A 20,436-nucleotide genomic window follows, 5' to 3' on the forward strand; every position below is an offset into this window, starting at 1 on the left:
AGCCTCCCAATCCCCCTTAATCTTCCCAGGAGCAGGACTGTATAGATTTGGAACAGTGGTTTGCAGAGGAACATAGTTCAGAAGGCAGAAGCTGGGAAATACTGGATGGGGAACAGCTTGAAGAAAAAACACTGGGGGAGAGAGAGGTAACTGATTCACTGTCTCTGGAAAGCATCCCTACGCTTTCCCCAAGGTCAGGGAGAGCTGTGAAAGTGGCAGGACAGAAAGCACAGAGGGTACGAGCCCAGGTTACAAGATGCAGAAGTGACATGGGTGACTAGGGATGTGAGGGGGTGGACGTCTTCATTGGGAGCACCGCCATTTGTGTGAAGACGAGTTCTTTGTTCTCTGGCTGGAATCATTAAAGTTTCTAACAGACTCCTTTTCCTTTGTTCTGCTTATCTACGGCCAAGGGGGGAAGGAAGCCAGTTCCCTGAAGCCTGTCAGATGCTGATCCACAAGACAAGGGCAGCGCATCATTTTGGCATTGAAGGGCAGAGGTCAAAACTCAACAGATTCATCACACACCTTGAACATTCCAGATTCACACTCTCCCCGTTTATCTAGCAACAACTTGCAACTTCTTTTGTACATATAGTATATGTGACCTTCATTACTTTAATACATATATATATGTGTGTGTACAAATTTAAATATAAACACCAGAACATCTCACTGGTTCCATGCATTTAAAATTGATTTCCGCCTTTATGAGTTTCTTGATGTGAAGTAAAGAGTGCACCTTGAGTGGAACACGGCATACATTTATGGCTTTTCACCTGTGTGAATTCGCTCATGAATATTAAGGTCTCCACACAGTCTGAAGCTCTTTCCACACTCCATACATTTAAATGGTTTCTGTCCTGTATGAGTTTTTTGATGTTTTCTAAGTGTTCCATTGTCACTGAAGCTCTTTCCACATTCAATGCAATTAAATGGTTTCTCCCCTGTGTGAGTTCGTTGATGGCCTCTAAGGGCTCCATTTTGACTGAAGCCCTTTCCACATTCAATACATTCAAATGGTTTCTGCCCTGTATGAGTTCGTTGGTGTATTCTAAGTGTTCCACTTTCACTGAAGCTCTTTCCACATTCAGTACATTTAAAAGGTTTCTCCCCCGTGTGAGTTCGTTGATGGCCTCTAAGGGCTGCATTCCCACTGAAGCTCTTTCCACATTCAACACATTCAAATGGTTTCTCTCCTGTGTGAGTTCGTTGATGTATTCTAAGGTATCCACTTGCACTAAAGCTCTTTCCACATTCAATGCATTTAAATGGTTTCTCTCCTGTGTGAGTTCGTTGATGTATTCTAAGGTATCCACTTGCACTAAAGCTCTTTCCACATTCAATGCATTTAAATGGTTTCTCTCCCGTGTGAGTTCGTTGATGTCTTCTAAGGTCTGCACTACGACTGAAGTTCTTTCCACATTCAATGCATTTAAATGGTTTCTCTCCTGTGTGAGTTCGTTGATGTAGTCTAAGGTATCTACTTTCACTAAAGGTCTTTCCACATTCAATACATGCAAATGGTTTCTCCCCCGTGTGAGCTCGTTGATGTATTCTAAGGTTTCTGCTTTCATTGAAGCCCTTTCCACATTCAATACATTCAAATGGTTTCTCCCCCGTGTTAGTTCGTTGATGTATTCTAAGGTTTCTACTTTCACTGAAGCTCTTTCCACAGTCAATACATTTAAACGGTTTCTCGCCTGTGTGAGTTCGTTGATGTCTCCTAAGTGCTCCATTCTCACTGAAGCTCTTTCCACATTCAATGCATTTAAATGGCTTCTCCCCCGTGTGAGTTCGTTGATGTATTCTAAGGTTTCTACTTTCACTGAAGCTCTTTCCACATTCAATACATTTAAACTGTTTCTCCCTCATTTGATTTCGTTGATGTATTCCAAGTGTTCGGCTACAACTGTAGCTCTTTCCACACTCCATGTATTCAAATGGTTTCTCTCCTGTGTGAGTTTGTTGGTGTATCCTCATTCTTCCACAGTGACTAAAGCACATTCCACTTTCCCTGCATTTAAATTGTTTCTTTGTTCTTCCCAATGAATTCACGGATGGCTCCATAGAATTCTGACCATCCTCTTCCTCACCTATTTGGGAGTCGGGAGGGGGGGGGAGAGACTACTGTTAGACTTTTACGAAAGACAAGAAAGCAACTGAACACACGCCAATTCCCTTGTGCACTTTCTCTTATTTTCACACGCTCTCCATTCTCCACTGTCCTCTCCATGTTCCAAACTTTTAGGAATGCAGATGGGACAATGGCAAGAGAAACCCATGATCACTCCATTCACACTTAAGAGAGCACCATCTACAGTGGAACTGGCCTATAAGACACATCTGTCTTTTTCTTTTTCAAGTGAGGAAATGATCTCAGGCTCCAATAGCAGTCTCTCCTACGAGTAAGAAGTGAAACGGAAGTGCTCTTATGCCACATGTAACTGTAAAAATATTGCAATATATTAGAACCTAAACAGAGCCTACTGCATTGGGTAAAGGCCCACCTAGTCCAGCATCCTGTTTTCAAAGTGGCCAAGCAGATGCTTGGGGGAAACCAGCAAGCAAGATTTCAGCCCAAGAGCCCTCTGCCCTCCTGTGCTTTCCAGAAATTAGTATTAAGAAGCATTATTGCCTAGGACCACGAGGGCAGAGCACAGATACCAGCCTAATCCTTTCCCCCCAAGATATCCAAGTTGCTGGCCGTCACTGTTTCCAGTAGGATAGAAGTCCATAGATTAACTATGCTTCTGTTTATTCATCTTTGGAGTCCTTAAAGGCTCATAAATGTATTATGAGCTAAGCCCATGAGTCTCTTTGTTGGTTTTGTACACTTAATTTGAAATTTGTACCAAGGTTGTACCACTGTAGCTCCATGTAAGCTTATGGAGGGACAGAATTACAGGCGCTCTATAAATTATTATCCCACTCACCCACTCTCACACACAACCCCTGTCTGTAAGACTGGCAAGTTCACACAATTTGCTTATAATACTGGCCATCCTTGGTTTTCATATGCCCAATCCTATGTGCAGAGCCTCCAGCCAAAAACAAAGAGCTGCTTTGAAAAAAGCCTCACCCTTCTCTTCCTTCCTTCCTTCCCCTTCCTGCCTTTGGTCTCCTCTCCATCTCTTCCTCTTTCTCCCTCCACCATCCAGCCATCCATGTCCCCATCTCCTCTCCCCTGGAACTCACCAGATTTCTCCGAGGGTCCCGGGAGGGGATGATCAGAGGTCGCAGGGAGGGATGCAGGAGACAGCTTGAGCAGGTCAGCTGTCCATCTTCCTCCGTCCATCCTGACCAGGTTTGGACGTTCAACTTCTTGAGGAGCACAGAAGCCAAGGCACGTTGTAGCTTCCTGGAAGGAAGGAAGAAGCAAATGGAGTCTCAGAGCTCCTGCAGGGATTTTGCCCAACACATTCTGTTGCCCCTGTAGAAGCCCCTAATGGGCACCCGCTTCCCAAGAGCCTCCACCCGTTTTCAAACACCTTTGGCAATTCCTTCCATCTGCCTGTCCCTTCTCCCTTCCCAAGGCTGGCATGGTATGGGCAGTAGTGGCCTTGTGGCAGTTGCCCAAAGGGCCACAATAAATGTGATAATGTTTACCCCTTTAAATCCTTGAGTGTGCTTCTAATACAGAAGTTATGGTACTCTGTGCTTTATGAAACTGATTATTTTGCAAGTTGCCGCCCCTCAATAGGGGCAAAAATACAGCTAATAGGAGAATCACAAAGATACAGTTGAAAGGTAGAACATGAGTTGCTATGTGATGCAAATCGCTGCATGTAACACAGGTTCCCAACATGCACACCAACACAACGTAACAGAATGTGGTAGGCATCAGAACACATTCAGCAGAAATTGCCAGTGCTTGTTGTGCATGTGTATTATAATAAAATGAGGTAATGATGAATATGAGGAACGTGGAACTCCAAAGGGACTTTTTAAAGGGGGGGGTACATAACAAAAATTTAAATTTAACATGACATATATAAATACCACTGCCTGGAACACCAGACAGAGTTGCAGTTTTGTGAAACGATCCAACTGTAACCTATTGCTTTGCAATCAACACAACTCCTATCTCCTCTCGTTTCTAAGTTTTATTGGCGTAAACTCAGCAGATAAGCCATTTTCTCGCTTACGACAGCCTGAGAGTAAATCCCGTGGAATATAAGGACTGCTCTGAATACATGGGTGGCCCTTGCATGGAGAAGGAAGCTCCTTCCTTGCATCTGGACCCCCTGGGAGAGGCGGTGGGTCCACCCACTGCTTCCTCTGCCCTCACTGCCTCCTCCTCTGTCCTCCTGCCCTGCAAATACCCCCTGCTCAGGGGAGAGAGGCAGAAAGAGCCTTCAAACCCATCTGTTTCCTCCTCCTCCTCCTCCTCCGCTGCCTTTTCTTGCAGCAGCCCAGTGAGAGGGGAAGGAGCCACAGCGCCTGGTTCACTTCAGATACACACGAGGTTTACTGATGTTGTGAATGAACAAGACCTCTGCCTTCCATGCGGTGGGAGTGGGGGGCTTAAAAGTGGGGGAGAGACCTCCCCCTCCTGTCCATTTGGGAAAGTATTAATATACTTCATAACTGTATTTCAGTTCAACAATTACTTTGAGAAAATACATACTCTTATGTGCAAATGGTTTTAGATACCTATTAGGTAGATAAATTACCATGCAGCCTATATTCAACACAAAAAACAGCAACAATTTGCTGTTGACAAAGGACAGCTGGACATATAAAGGGCCCCATTACCTCCAGTAGTTTAGGGCCTCATCAAACCTCAATCCAGCCCTGCCCCCACTACTTTATGAAAGGAGTTCAAGAAACAAAGAGCTGCTTTGGAGAAGGCCTCAGCCCTTCCTTCTTCCTGCCAGGACCCCCCTGCCTTTGTTTTCCTCGCCATCTTTTCCTCCTTCTCCCTCTGCCATCCAGCAATCCATGTCCCCATCTCCTCTACAAAACGGAAGACTCGGATGTTTGGATGTTTTTGGTGTTTCTTATTTTGTTGGAAGCCGCCCTGAGTGGCTGGGGAAATCCAGAAAAGGGGGGGGGGTTATAAATGTCATTTATTTATTTATATAATTATTACTATGGCGAGGCTGGTCTGCAATGCCCAACCGTCTCCCCTTTCCCGCCTCCTTCCCTGCAACTCCCTTTGCACCAGATCCGGGCAGGAGGAAGCTTCTCTCTTTCCACAGCGGAAACCCCTCCTCCCCCCCCCTTCAAGGCCCCATTAAGAGAAACAGCTCCCTTTCCTCCCTTCTCTTCTTCTCCCCGTCCCGGGGCTTCTCATCCTGGACCCCCACCCCTTGCCAAGCCCCTTCCCTCCTTCCCCGCCGCTGGCTTTGCACTCACCCGAAATCCTGGCGATGGTGGCAGCGACCCTGGGCAGCGGGGGTGGGAATGGGAGCCCCCGCCTGGGAGGCAGGATATTTCCGGGGGGGGGGATAATTGCAGTACCCAGCCAATGGGGAGAGAAGGGAAGGAACCTGGGCTTTGAGTATAGGGAACAGGTGCTCATTGCCTTAAAGATTAAAGGCAGAGAGTGGAAGCTGCTGGGGGAGGGGCTGCTCGATACTGACTTGGGAAAGGGGGCGCGGCTTATGCAGAACAGCTGACCCGCCCCCTCTGCCATCCTCCACTGTCTTTGTCCTGCAAGGAATCCCGTGAGTGCAAAGCGCCTCGGGGTGTAGCAAGCTTGGGGGGGGGGTGCAATGCAATACCCATAATTGGGGTTCGGGGTGGAGAGAGAGCAGGCAGGGAAGCGGTGGGTCAAGTGTGGGGGTATTGCAGCTGATTCATCCTAGTTGCAAATAAGAAACAGGGGCCTCTCCCTGAAGGTTCTCTCTCTCTCTCTCTCTCTCTCTCTCACACACACACAAAAACACACAAACACACACACACAAACACAGATCACACGAAGAGCCCTGTAGTTTGATCAAGCCCATCTAGTCCCGCACCCTGTTAGAATCGTAGAATCGTTGAGATGGAAGGGGACCCTGAGGGTCATCTAGTCCAACCCCCTGCAATGCAGGAATCTCAGCACTGCCTCCTCATGGTGGCCAAGCCTGCAAGGAGGATGGGAGCCCAAGAGCATCTCTCCCCTCTGGCGGCTTCCGGGAACTGCTATCAATTAAGCATAATAATATTAATATTACAACAACCTTATTTATACCTGCTCATCTGGCTGGGTTTCCCCAGCCACTAGGGCAGCTCCCAACAGAATTTTTTTAAAAAACCAATGAAACATCAAATAGTAAAAGCTTCTCCATACAGGGCTGCCTTCAGGGCTGTCTTATAAAAGTCAAATAGATGTTTATTTTGTTGACATCTGATGGGAGGGCTTTCTACAGGGCAGGCACCACTACCGAGAAGGCCCTATGCCATTGAGTTGATATATAGAGCATCTATCCTAAATTTGTCAGCTTCTGTCAAAGAAACAGGATCAGGAAGTTCTTAATGTCTGATGATAATAATAATGATAAATTTTATTTATACCCCGCCCTCCCTGGCCTCAGGGTGGCTAACACCAGTAAAATTACAGTAAAAACATAATGGGGGGGGGAACCAATTTAAAATACAAATTTATTTAAAATGCAGCCTCATTTTAAAAGCAGCCCATAAATCAAAACCATTAGGGGAGGGAAACATAAGGGTCAAACTGAGTCCAAACCAAAGGCCGGGCGGAACAGATCTGTTTTGCAGGCCCTGCAGAAAGATGTCAAGTCCTGCAGCGCCCTAGTCTCTTGTGGCAGAGCGTTCCACCAAGTTGGGGCCAGTACTGAAAAGGCCCTGGCCCTAGTTCAGACCCAATCTAACCACCTTGAGACCCGGGACCTCCAAAATGTTGTCATTTGCGGACCTTAAGGTCCTCTGGAGGGCATACCAGGAGAGGCAGTCCCATAGGTAAGTGGGTCCTAAGCCGCATAGGGCTTTAAAGGTCAAAACCAGCACCTTAAACCTGACCCTGTACTCCACCGGGAGCCAGTGCAGTTGGTAAAGAACTGGAGCCTCGCCGCGGCATTCTGCACCCGCTGGAGATTCTGGGTCAGCTTCAAGGGCAGCCCCACATAGAGCGAGTTACAATAATCAAGCCTGGAGGTGACTGTTGTATGGATCACTGTGGCCAGATCAGGGCGAGAAACGTAAGGGAACAACTGCTTAATATGGCAGAGATGGAAAAATGCCACCTTTGCTGTGACTGCAACCTGCGCCTCTATGGAAAGGGAGGCGTCAAAGGTTACACCCAAGCTCTTGACAGAAGGCGCTGGCACTACTTGAGCCCCCGCAAGAGATGGGAGTTGGCCCCCCAACCACATGTAGTCCCGACCCCGCCAGAAGACCTCTGTCTTCGAAGGATTTAACTTCAACCGGCTCCCATGCAGCCATTCAGCCACAGCTTCCAAGCATCTGGTCAGTGTGTCCGGGGCCAAGTCTTGAGGCTCCGTCACGAGTATGCAGTCTGAGGTCCCGCTTCATTTTCCGGAGCTCCTTGGCAAACCAGGGGGCCCAGTTTCGGCGGGGTGGCAGAGGGCGCTTAGGTGCAAGCTCATTGATGGCCACCAAGAGCCGGTTATTCCAGTTCTTGACAAACTCATGCAGGGAGCCGGCTTCTTACTTCTATGTGAAATGTTTTCCCTGATGTTTTCCACACCCTTGGCACATTAACATCATGTGCAAACCAGGTAAGTGTAAAGAGTGCCGTTTCAACCCAAACGTGGTGAATATTTTATACAGGAATCAGTTGGGGCAGCAGACATGCAACCGCACCCCTCTAGACCTCACTTAGCACCAGAGATGAGAGTGGCAACCAAGATTTACAAAGCTGAGGCATCTCTGTCCTTCAAGGACACTAGTCATAGCAGGAGTTAAATATGCTTCAGGTTGAGCGTTTTCAGGTTACGCTCCACGGCAACCTGGAAGTAATGTAGCGTGTTACTTCCGGGTTTCACCACTTGCGCATGCACAGACGCTCAAAATGACGTCACGTGAATGCGCGGAAGCAGCGAATCGTGACCTGCAGGCTCAGGTTGCGTTTGATTCAGGATGCAAATGGGGCTCCGGAACGGATCCCATTCGCATCCAGAGGTACCACTGTAAACCACTTTAAACAGTCATGGCTTCCCCCAAAGAATTCTGGGAGCTGTAGTTTGTTAAGGTTGCTTGGAGCTGTTAGGTATGGTTGCCATATTTTGAAGAGCAAAAAAGAATCCTTATGAGGACTCTCATTTTAAATATCTCTACCATATGTAGGCTACAGAAACTATAGAAGCTATATTGCCCGGGGGGCGGGGAAGAGAAGAGAAGAGGCAATCAAGTCTTTAACCATGGCAACCCTTAAAACCCTTATTTCCCTCAGAGTTACAATTCACCAAGTTCTCTGTGACAAGGAATAGACAGTGAAGCCACTCTACATATTATCTCTCTGGGAGGGGAACAGGGAGTCTCCTCTCAGCAAACTATAGCTCCCAGAATGCTTTGGGGGAAGCCATGACTGACTGAAGAGGTACTAGAGTGATTTAAATGTGGCGCGGATGTGGCCCTCGAGGGAGAAGGCAAGCAATCAGGAGGAAAGTGGGAACACAATGGAGCCCACGGGGGCCATTTTGCTCAGCAGCCTCCAGTGCCATTGTGTTCCTCCCAGGGAAACACAGCACCCGTCCCCACTGCCTGCCTTCTGAGATGTGGGGTCCCAAGGGCAGCTTGTGACACAGCGTTGTAGGGCAAGGCTGTTTGAAGGGAAGGTGGGAAAATGCATTTCTGCCACATAGCAGCCTGGATGATTTGTGGAGTGGGCTGCGAGTTTTTCCCCTTTTTCTCTTCAGCGGTGTCTCCCAAATACATTTCTGTTCCAAGCAGTCAATCAGAATTCATTGCCCGTCCTCTGGAAGACAAGGCCTTGAGAAAGATTCTTGCCAAGATGGCGGTCTGGCAGTGCATCACCTGCCACTCAGACCCATATATACCTCCATGGGGTTAACTCGCCCCTGCCCATCAGAATCAATGAGGAAAAAATCGTGATGATTTATGTGATCTTTGAATCAAGTCTACTTACAGGCAAAAGCGGGCTGGGAGGGGCAGGGGTTGATTCTAGGATTAAGTCTCCTGGGTCTACCTAGCAATGGTTGATCTTTGCCTTAATTTGTAACTCAATGCCTTGAACATCCCACTGGCATTTCTTTTTAATTGATGATAATGTTTTATTGCAGATTTCTTATTATTATTTCGGTATCTCATTGTTAACAAAGTATTTTTATACATATGAAGAGCAGATATTGAATTGAGAAAACTATGGTTTGTAAAGTAAAAAGATTTTTTTATTAAAAAAAAAAAGGTGAAGTTTGTCTCTGTTCTAAAATTTGGTTTTAAAGTAAAGTGTCAACATATTTGGGTTTGTTTATAAAGCAGAAGCGACTACCTGCTCCTGGAAGCCCAAAAATGAGCTCCGTATCAACAAAAGTTTTACCTATAATTATTCATAATGAAAAGTTGTAAGAAATGTGAGATTTTCCACCCTTGAGCTTTTGAACTACAACCCCCATCAATCTTGGCCATACAGGCTGAAGCTTATGGGCGTTGTTGCCCAACATCTGAGCAACCCCATGTTGGATATCCCTGCTCTATACTTTTATTATTTAATTTCTATTCCACTTTATATTTTCAAGAAAAATCTCAAAGTGGTTCACAGCATATTAAATCAATAAAACCTAAATAAAACAATCTGAAAAATGTCAAATATAGAATATACAGTCAAAGCAACATAACTGAAAACTAAAATATTATCTTAAAGATTTCAAAATAAAACATTACAAAGGTCGATTACAGAATTCATATTTAACATAGTAGGGCTGGGTGAGTCTGGTTCCCACCCCTTTGGCCAGGTGGAAAAGACCTTGCAGGGAGTGGTGGACTTTACACCTCACAGCCGGGCGATGTTCCTCCGCCTCATGAGCAGCCTCTTTAATGGGACCCAAGTGTGTTTAAGGTTGCAATTAACTTAATCTTCCCTAGATCTACTTTCAGCAGAAGCATGTGCCACTCCCACTGCCCATCTTCAAACTCAGAGTAGCAACCACATGTATCCTGTAGGCGCACTTGGCTCTTCCTGTTCAGCGTCACTAAAACTCTCCTCCCCCCACCCCCTCTCACGAAACGACAGCCTCCTTTTAAGCTCCCTGACAGTTATTTGCTATTCCTCCACCATTGTTCTCACAGTGCATGTGCGATACACACGCTTCGCTCTAGGGCCTCCTGAAGCATCTTACGCGCCAAGGGACGCTCTCCTGCTAAATGCACGCTCACGGATTACAGGCACGTACTCGGGAGAAACACGAACTAGCCTTGCACGGAAAAAGCATACCCTCTACTTCTCTCCCCTTCTCTACCCCCTCCCCTCCCCCGGCCTAGTCCCACACTTTCTCCCCTAAACAAAACCTAACCAGGGACCCAGCTGAGGAGAGCTGCACCGAGGCATTAGTGGGAAAATCCCCCTCCCCTGATTCTTCCCAGGAGCAGGAGGACTGTATAGATTTGGAAAAGTGATTTGCAGAGGAACATAGTTCAGAAGGCAGAAGCTGGGAAATACTGGATGGGGAACAGCTTGCAGAAGAAACTCTGGAGGGGGGGGAGAGTTACCAGATTCAATGTCTCTGGAAAGCATTCATCCGCTCTCCCCAAGGTCAAGGAGAGCAGCGAAAGTGGCAGGACAGAAAGCACAGAGGGAACGAGCTCAGATTACGAGACGCAGAAGTGGCAGGCGTAACTAGGGATGTGAGGGGGTGGACCGCTTCATTGGGAGCACCGCCATTTGTGTGAAGACGGGTTTTTTATGCCCTTGCTGGGATCATTAAAGTTTCTAACTGGTAAGAAGACTCCTTTTCCTTTGTTCTGATTATCTACAACCAAGGGGGAAGGAAGGCAATTCCCTGAAGCCTGAAAGATGCTGATCCACAAGACAAGGGCAGCCCATCATTTTGGAAGTGATGGGCAGAGGTCAAAACTCATCAGATTCATCACACACCTTGAGCATTCCAGATTCACACTCTCCCCCCGGATAATCTAGCAACAACTTGCAACTTCTTTTCTATATCAAGTATATGTGACCTTCATTACTTTAATACATATATATGTGTATACAAATTTAAATACAAACACCAAAACATCACACGGGTTCCATGTATTTAAAATTGATTTCTGCCTTTATGAGTTTCTTGACGTAAATTAAATAGTGAACATTGAGTGCAACGTTGCATACATTTATATGGTTTTTAACCTGTGTGAATATGCTTAGGAATATTAAGGTCTCCACTCCGTCTTAAGCTCTTTCCACATTCCCTACATCTGTGGTTTCCCCCGTGTGAGTTAGCTGATGTTTCCTAAGGGGTCTGCTTTGACTGAAGTTCTTTCCACACTTCCTACATTTAAACAATTTCCCCCATATGTGAGTTTGCTGATGTATTCTAAGTGTTCCACTACGACTGAAGCTCTTTCCACATTCAATGCATTTAAATGGTTTCTCCCCCGTGTGAGTTCGTTGATGTTTTCTAAGGTCTCCACTATAACTGAAGCTCTTTCCACATTCAATGCAATTAAATGGTTTCTCCCCTGTGTGAGTTTGTTGATGTATTCTAAGGTTTCCATTTTGACTGAAGCTCTTTCCACATTCAATGCATTTAAATGGTTTCTCCCCTGTGTGAGTTTGTTGATGTATTCTAAGGTTTCCATTTTGACTGAAGCTCTTTCCACATTCAATGCATTTAAATGGTTTCTCCCCCGTGTGAGTTCGTTGATGTATTCTAAGTGTTCCACTACGACTGAAGCTCTTTCCACATTCAATACATGTAAATGGTTTCTCCCCTGTGTGAGTTCGTTGATGTTTCCTAAGTTTTCCATTGTCACTGAATTTCTTTCCACATTCAATGCAATTAAATGGTTTCTGCCCTGTATGAGTTCGTTGATGTATTCTAAGTGTTCCACTACAACTGAAGCTCTTTCCACATTCAATACATGTAAATGGTTTCTCCCCTGTGTGAGTTCGTTGATGTTTCCTAAGTTTTCCATTGTCACTGAAGCTCTTTCCACATTCTATGCATTTAAATGGTTTCTCCCCTGTGTGAGTTCGTTGATGTATTCTAAGTGTTCCACTACGACTGAAGCTCTTTCCACATTCAATACATTTAAATGGTTTCTCCCCCGTGTGAGTTCGTTGATGTATTCTAAGTGTTCCACTACGACTGAAGCTCTTTCCACATTCAATACATGTAAATGGTTTCTCCCCTGTGTGAGTTTGTTGATGTTTTCTAAGGTCTCCACTATGACTGAAGCTCTTTCCACATTCAATACATTTAAATGGTTTCTCTCCAGTGTGAGTTCGTTGATGTCTTCTAAGGTGACCACTACGACTGAAACTCTTTCCACATTCAATGTATTTAAATGGTTTCTCCCCTGTGTGAGTTTGTTGATGTGTTCTAAGGTTTCCACTATGACTGAAGCTCTTTCCGCACTCCATGCATTCAAACGGTTTTTCCCCCGTGTTAGTTCGTTGGTGTATCCTCATTTTCCCATAGTGACTAAAGCACATTGCACATTCCCCGAATTTAAATGGCTTCTCTGCCCTTCCCACTGATTTCACAGACAGCTCCGTAGAATTCTGACCATCATTTTCCTCACCTGTTTGGGGCAGAGACAGAATCCTGTTAGACGTTTGGGAAAGACAAGAAAGGAACTGAACACACGTCAATCCCCATGTGCACCTTCTCTTATTTTCACTCCCTCTCCATTTTCAACTGTCTCCATATTCGAAATTTTTAGTAATGCAGATGAGATAATGGCAAGAGAAACCCATGATCACTCCATTCACACTTAAGAAATGATCACAGGCTCCAATAGCAGTCTCTCCTATGAGTAAGAAGTATAACTGAAGTGTTATGCCACATGCAAGTGTAAAATTATTGCAACATATCAGAACCTTATAACAGCCTGCTGCATCGGGCAAAGACCCACCTAGTCCAGCATCCTGTTCTCACAGTGGCCAAGCAGATGCTTGGGGGAAACCAGCAAGCAAGATTTCAGCCCAAGAGCCCTCTGCCCTCCTGTGCTTTCCAGAAACTAGTATTAAGAAGCATTATTGCCTAGGTCTACGATGGCAGAGCACAGACACCAGCCTAATCCCTTTTTTCAAGATATCAAAGTTGCTGGTCGTCACTGTGTCTTGTAGGGTGGAAGTTCATAGATTAACTATGCTTCTGTTTATTCATCTTCTGCAGCCCATAAAGGCTCATAAATGTATTATGGCTTAAGCTTTTGTGAGCTACAGTCTGATATTGTGGAATCTTGACTAGGAAAGCTGGTGCCACTATAAACCCGTGAGTCTTTTTATTGGGTTTTTGTACTTATTTTGAACTTAAGTCTTAATCTGCAAAGGACTTCTTCGAATACTTGGGTGGCCCTTGAATGTAGAAGAACAAGGCACCTTGCTTGCATCTGGATCCCCTGGGAGAGGCGGTGGATCCAGGGATTGTGAATGAACAAGACCTCTGCCTTCCGTGCGGTGGGAGTGGGGTGGGTTAAAAGTGGTGGAGAGACCTCCCCCTCCTGTCCTTTTGGGAAATAGGATCTTTTGCCGTGAGTAAACAACTTAGATGGCAAGTTCTCAAGAGAAGCACTTTGGAGCCCTGCTTGCTCATGCTATCTGTGTGTGCATGTCTGTCTTTGGACCTAGAAGACAACATACACTAGTGGTCAAAATTGTGGAAACCTTGGAGAAGGTGTTTTTCTGGGGTTTGATGGCTCATAATACCCCCCTTTTTGGGAGTAATACCATAAAATTATATATCAACGGAAAGATACAGTGGTACTTCAGGTTACAGACGCTTCAAGTTACAGATGCTTCAGGTTACAGACTCCGCTAACCCAGAAATAGTACCTCGGGTTAAGAACTTTGCTTCAGAATGAGAACAGAAATTGTGCTCTGGCGGCGCGGCGGCAGCAGGAGGCCCCATTAGCTAAAAAGGTGCTTCAGGTTAAGAACAGTTTCAGGTTAAGAACGGACCACTGTAATTTAAAGTACCACTGTAATTTAAAGTAGAATGTAATACAACAACTTTTAGGAAGGATCACGACATAAATAAGCAGGACATTTGTCAGTGTGTTATGTGATTGCTATCAAGTTGGTTGGGGTTTTTTCCCCCTTTCATTTCGTGAACTTGCAAAATGTAATAAAATTAAACAAATGGCACAAAGAGTTGACTTGGTGATTACAGGCTTCCGGTCTGGATGGTGGAGGAAATGGTGTCACCTGGGGCGTCGTCCGAGTAAGGCGGAGCCTTTAGGGGGATTTCAGGCGACCGAGGGGAAGTTTTAGGGCTAAGAAAGAAAAGCCCTCACAAAACTGCAGAAGAGAGGGGCTCCAACGGGGTCCAGCTGAGCCCCAGGTCTTCTGTCAAACCGGCTCCCGCAACTGCATCAGCAGCGGGTGGGGGAGGGGAAGACGGTCGAGGTGGGCTGTCAGCTCCAACGCACACATGAATATCCAAAGCCTAAAAGCCGCCCCCTGAAGTGACAGATCTTCTGTTATAAGGTAAAATAAAAAGAAGCTTTTGGAGAGGAATTAAAAATATTTGGACTTAATCTTGAACTTCAAAGTGAGAAGTATTAAAAATGGAAGCCGTGCTTCCGCTATTCAGGGGAGAACCCTGCAGAGACGTTTTGTGAATAAGATGAAATGAGATGAATGAGATGAAAGCCCCCAAAAATCTACATTACAGCCTCTGAGTGAAAGCAAATGTATTTTTAACCCTAAAATTCCTGCTTTGCTGAAAGAACAGGATTTGTAAATAGTTGCCTCTCAGTTTTGACAAGCTCTGCGGTTTGAATATCCAACACCTTGGAAATTTTTGAGACATCCACCAAAGTCTGGCAGGATCAGACCCTGTGTAGCTGGAGGGGTAATAAAAAAGGAAAGTGGCCAACATATAGAGATTTGTTAATAGAAGAGGAGAAAGGTTTGAAATTTAAAAGTTATGAAAACTTGAAAGGTACTTTACAAAGTTGGTTGCATCACAGACAAATTAATGAGAAATTTAAAGAAGATAATAAAAGGGGGTTCAGCTATACTATCTCAAACTTTCAAAAGGAAATTGTGGAGGGAAATACCAAATTATTGAAGAAAGCATATAACATTTTGCTATATGGAGAGACTTTAGATGAGAAGGTAAAATCGGCCCAAATAAAATGGGCTCCGGATGTTGGGCTTAATATACAGTTGGAGGAATGGGAAAGTTTATGAAAACAAATGTAAAGTTTACAGATTGTATATCATTAAGAGAAAATTACAGTGGTACCTTGGGTTAAGTACTTAATTCATTCCAGCGGTCCGTTCTTAACCTGAAACTGTTCTTAACCTGAAGCACCACTTCAGCTAATGGGGCCTCCTGCTGCTGCGCCGCTGGAGCACGATTTCTGTTCTCATCCTGAAGCAAAGTTCTTAACCTAAGGTACTATTTCTGGGTTAGCAGAGTCTGTAACCTGAAGCATCTGTAACCTGAAGCGTCTGTAACCTGAGGTACCACTGTATTTGAAAATGATATATAGAAGGTATAAAGAAATGAACCAACATGGCGCCGAGGTAAGATGCGCTTACCGGTGCTCTTCGGATTGCTTTCAATCTTCTTTTAATTCCTTATATTTTATCTTAACTGACCTATATTTTTATCTTAACTGACCCAGTCAGTCTTTGAAGCATTTTATAATTGCTGCAGCTACATGCTATGGAAACTTTCTGAGAGATTTGGCCCTGCTCCAGATTGCTGCAGACTACTCCTTGTTTCTCTCTTATCAGCGGGTCGGCATTGGCTGCTAAAAGAGAAGAGAACGCCATTATCCTAATTGGAGAGAGGACTCAGTGGTCTTAACTATTTTATTTGTGTGTTAAATCTTATGTTATTTTAAGAATCGTATAATCCTTGGCCGGAGGAAGTATGGGTCAGAACAAACGCTTGAGAGACTTTGACGAGCCCCTATCATCCCCTAAACCAAAAATATCAAGGTTGGTGCCACACCGGAATAGAAGAGGGAGTGACAATGCTGAGCATTGCTTTGCGGTGGAAACCCAAAATCGCTTCCAACCTCTAATTGATTTGGAAGCCACGCCAACTTCGACGACTTGGGATTTTTTAAAAGTAAAGCCTGTAAAGGAGAATACGAAAGAAAAACTCTCAACACAGGATGACGGTTTAACACCTGATATGGGGGAGTTCCCCAGTTGTGAGCAGTTACACTTAGTAATTAAGACCCTTCACTGTATCTTCAAAAGGCTGGACGAGGTATCTTCACAATTATCCAATATCTTGCTGAAAGTCGAAAAACTTGAATCAATAACACAATCTTCAGTTCGTGAGGTCAAAAACTTATTGCCTTACCCCAATTCAGATAAAAGAAAGGAGACTAAAATTAAATATATCTTAAATTCCCAATTGAATAATCAGATATTAACTCTGCAACCCAAGAAAAGTTGCCTTTCTGTCAGGTCGGAAATAGGAAGATGGTCATCGCTAGAAGGGGCTAAAGACTGTTTAAGCAAACTTTTAAAAATTAAGAAACATCAGATTGACCTTTATGCGGTGATGCCCCTGTTCCGACAGACCAACTTCTTGAAGGTGATACTTGCGTTCCACTCTGAAAAGATACCATCTATTATTGTTAGGCGGAAAACGCTTTTGTCCATGGCCGATATCGTAGCAACGAGGGTTTTTGCAGATAGCAAGATCAAACCCCTTCTAAATAGATGTCCTGGCAGTGAGGACATTAGGACAAGAGACTCTGCCTTACTTCAAAATACTGCCAGGCCCCACTGCGATGATTCTGCAGCGTGCCATTCTCGACCAATCTCGATACCCTCTCAAACAGCCATATATGAGGACGGAAACCTGCAGACTGCCCTTGATGAAAGGGAATTTATTGATTCGTTCAGAGCCCTCCCTCCGAAAGAACAGTCGGTGATGATGCAAAGATTTGACACGCTTAAATCGCAGCTTTTGCAAGTCCAACACAGAGGGGAAGATACTAATGATGCTTCAAATAACCCCACTTGGGTTCACCGGACAGAAGTGGTTGACCTTCTTCAGCTCAGCCCCACTGTGAAAGGAAAAACCATCGTGCAAGACTCAAATCTTCAAGTTGTTTCTGCCCCCAGTGCTATTCCACGAGACGACCAGGCTCTGCCATCCTCATTTAACCTTCATCTACATCCACCGGCCAATACACCTAAGGACGAAACTCTGATCTCCCTGCCTGATTCAAATCCTTCTTTAACTCACTCATCTATGCCAGAGCTAGAATCTTCTCCAGTTTCGACCAGTTATAGAAGTAGTCCACAAGTGATGCCCCTGAGAGAGTCTTCTATAATTACCGCCCCCGTGATGTCACTTCAACTACCTTCTTTAAAGGAAAATGTGAATGTCACACTTCGGGACCCGTCGTCGGAAACGATTGAAGACCCGATGGGACGCATCAATAAAATCATCCTAATGCCTCCTCCGACGGACTTAATTTCTCCCTCTCTGGGTATTTCTCTGTCAAGTTGTACAAAGAATTTCGAAATGAAGAGACATCCTGTTCAGGGATCTACTTCTAGTAGATCATCCCAGGTGTTCCAACATTCGAACCAAATTGTTAAAAATTTTAATTTGGAGGGTTCCTCACAGCCACCATCTTCCCAATGTAAAATAACTGATTTTTTTGTTACATCTTCCGTCTCTCCCAGAGAGTCTGCCCCTCCTTCGCTTTGACTGTTAAAAGAACAACATAGAAGTCCCCAGCTAGCAGTCCTAAATTGGAATATTGCTGGCTGGAAAAGGAAAAGATTAGATCCCGAATTTATGTCCTATATAAACTATTTTCAGATAATCCTTTTGCAAGAAACATGGGAAGAAGATAAAATAGATATAAATGGCTTTGAACTGATATCACTTCCAGCTGTTGTTGTTGTTTAGTCGTTCAGTCGTGTCCGACTCTTCGTGACCCCATGGACCAGAGCACGCCAGGCACTCCTGTCTTCCACTGCCACCGGCAGTTTGGTCAGATTCATGTTTGTAGCTTCGAGAACACTGTCTAACCATCTCGTCCTCTGTCGTCCCCTTCTCCTTGTGCCCTCCATCTTTCCCAACATCAGGGTCTTTTCCAGTGAGTCTTCTCTTCTCATAAGGTGGCCAAAGTATTGGAGCCTCAGCTTCACGATCTGTCCTTCCAGTGAGCACTCAGGGCTGATTTCCTTAAGAATGGATGTGTTTGATCTTCTTGCAGTCCATGGGACTCTCAAGAGTTTCCTCCAGCACCATAATTCAAAAGCGTCAATTCTTCGGCGATCAGCCTTCTTTATGGTCCAGCTCTCACTTCCATACATCACTACTGGGAAAACCATAGCTTTTACTATACGGACCTTTGTTGGCAAGGTGATGTCACTTCCAGCTAGTCCCTCCCAAAAAGGTGGCCGGTCCAGAGGTGGTCTTGCAATCGCCATATCGCTTAAAATGAGCGCTAAACTCTCGCTAGTTTAGACTTTTCCTCCTTTTGCCTTTACAGGTCTGATTTCAAGCGGAAAATTCTCCCTATTTATCACCAATGTTTATCTTCCTCCAGGTGGTCTTATATCGGACCTCCATTATAGATGGGATTCTCTGGAAGATCATTTATTGGCATGTTATGCTATGTACCCTAATATTCCATCGATAATGGGTGGTGACTTTAATGCACGTACAGCCGCCAATTGGGATGGGATAATCAAGGCCAAGTGGTGGGTACCTCCCCCCTATCCAAAATCTGATTTAATCTCTTCTACATCAAGAAGATCTAAGGACATCAGAGTGAATGAGGCGGGAGTCCTTCTTTATCAATTGGCCATTCGTATGAATTTGAACATTTTGAATGGCAATTGCCCTCCGGACGTGCCAGGTGAATTCACTCATTTGGGCACAACATCAAATAGTGTCCTAGACTACCTTCTAGTTTCAGAAGACCTATTCTCAAACTTCTTTTACTTTAAAGTAGACAATGTACAACTCAGTGACCACCTACCTCTAGCGGCCAAGCTAATGATTGACTGGCACCCGGTTAGCGGTTCACATCCAATTCAAGTAGGTTTAAATGCCGCAGCTCAAGTAAGAAGCATTAAATGGTCTATGAAACAGGCCCAAAAATACGCAGATTTCTTCCAGAGGAATATCTCCGAACCCCTTATTGTTTCAGTGGCGGAGTTGTCTGAACCAAATAGGATATTGGAGTGGTTCTCTCACCTCTCTGCAGATTTAACTAGCTTCTTTACGATGCCGACTCACCTGGTTAACAGAGATCAACCCAGGGGCGGTGCACCTTGGTTTGATTCCAAATGTAAGCAAGCTAGACTCTCTCTCTGTTGTATCTACAACAGATATAAATCCTCTGGAGCTGAAACTCTTCCCCCAGAGTACTTGCAGGCCAAAATTGCTTACAAACAGGCACAGAAGTCAGCCAAGCATGAATGGCAGCTAAGACGTTGGCAAGAACTGATTGCTGCCTCTAAGCACCGCAGCTCTCGTGGTTTTTGGAATTTAATCAACAAAAGATCGAGGAAATACCCATTGACGGTTATACCAGCCCCGACATGGGAACAATTTCTAAGAAAATATTTCTCCCAGACAGTTATCTCTAACACTCATTCTGATACTCTTTCATGTCACTTGCCCATATGGCCAGATACTGACCCGGAGGAAATAGTTGATTTAATTGCTAAACTGAAAACTGGTAAAGCCCCAGGGCCCGATCTGATCCCGGCGGAAGCTATTAAACAACAACCAGCATGGTGGGCCAAAAATCTTGCAAAAATCTTTGATGCAATTAATGCCACGGGCCAGATACCTAGATCATGGAAGGAGTCCATCATAATTCCTATATATAAAAAAAGGACCACCAGAGGACCCAGGAAACTATCGTAATATCAGTCTATTATCAATCATCGGAAAAATCTATACTCGCTTCCTGCTAACCAGACTAACCCAATGGGCCGAAGATTCCACATGAACAGGCCGGGTTTAGACCAAATCGTGCTACTATTGACCATGCAATAATTCTATATCATTTGGCGCGGAAGTATTCTTCCCCCACTCATGGTCTTCTATGTGCCGCTTTTATAGACCTGAAGGCGCCTTTTGACAGTATCTCTAGAGAGCTGCTATGGGGAAAATTGGCAAAGTGGGGCATAGATAAAAGGCTGTTGTGGCTTATGATCAAATTACATGAAGGGACGGCCGCTAGGGTGAGGTTAACACCTGAGGGCGATCTCACAAACTCTGTACCAATAAATAAGGGGGTACGACAAGGGTGCATCCTTGCCCCCTATCTCTTTAACCTCTATATTAGTGACATGAGAACTCCCCTAATTGAGGCCCAAACCACCAT

At 44.9% G+C, this 20,436-nt stretch overlaps 2 protein-coding genes across 2 annotated transcripts in view; both read right to left on the bottom strand.

The window, feature by feature from the left end:
- LOC310672849 (uncharacterized protein) overlaps positions 1 to 20,436 on the bottom strand; it is a 72,690-nt gene that overhangs the window by 31,819 nt on the left and 20,435 nt on the right. The window contains exons 2-3 of the mRNA XM_083430506.1: positions 3,199 to 3,361; positions 509 to 2,096 (exon numbers count right to left, since the gene is read on the bottom strand). Coding sequence (XP_083286632.1) covers positions 766 to 2,096; positions 3,199 to 3,298 — 1,431 coding nt within the window. The 5' untranslated portion in view covers positions 3,299 to 3,361 and the 3' untranslated portion in view covers positions 509 to 765. The remainder of the gene's footprint in view (positions 1 to 508; positions 2,097 to 3,198; positions 3,362 to 20,436) is intronic.
- LOC310670768 (uncharacterized protein) overlaps positions 1 to 20,436 on the bottom strand; it is a 100,734-nt gene that overhangs the window by 30,568 nt on the left and 49,730 nt on the right. The window lies entirely within an intron of this gene.

Source organism: Podarcis tiliguerta, assembly GCF_965153285.1.
Source record: "Podarcis tiliguerta genome assembly, chromosome: 2".
Taxonomy (NCBI): domain Eukaryota; kingdom Metazoa; phylum Chordata; class Lepidosauria; order Squamata; family Lacertidae; genus Podarcis; species Podarcis tiliguerta.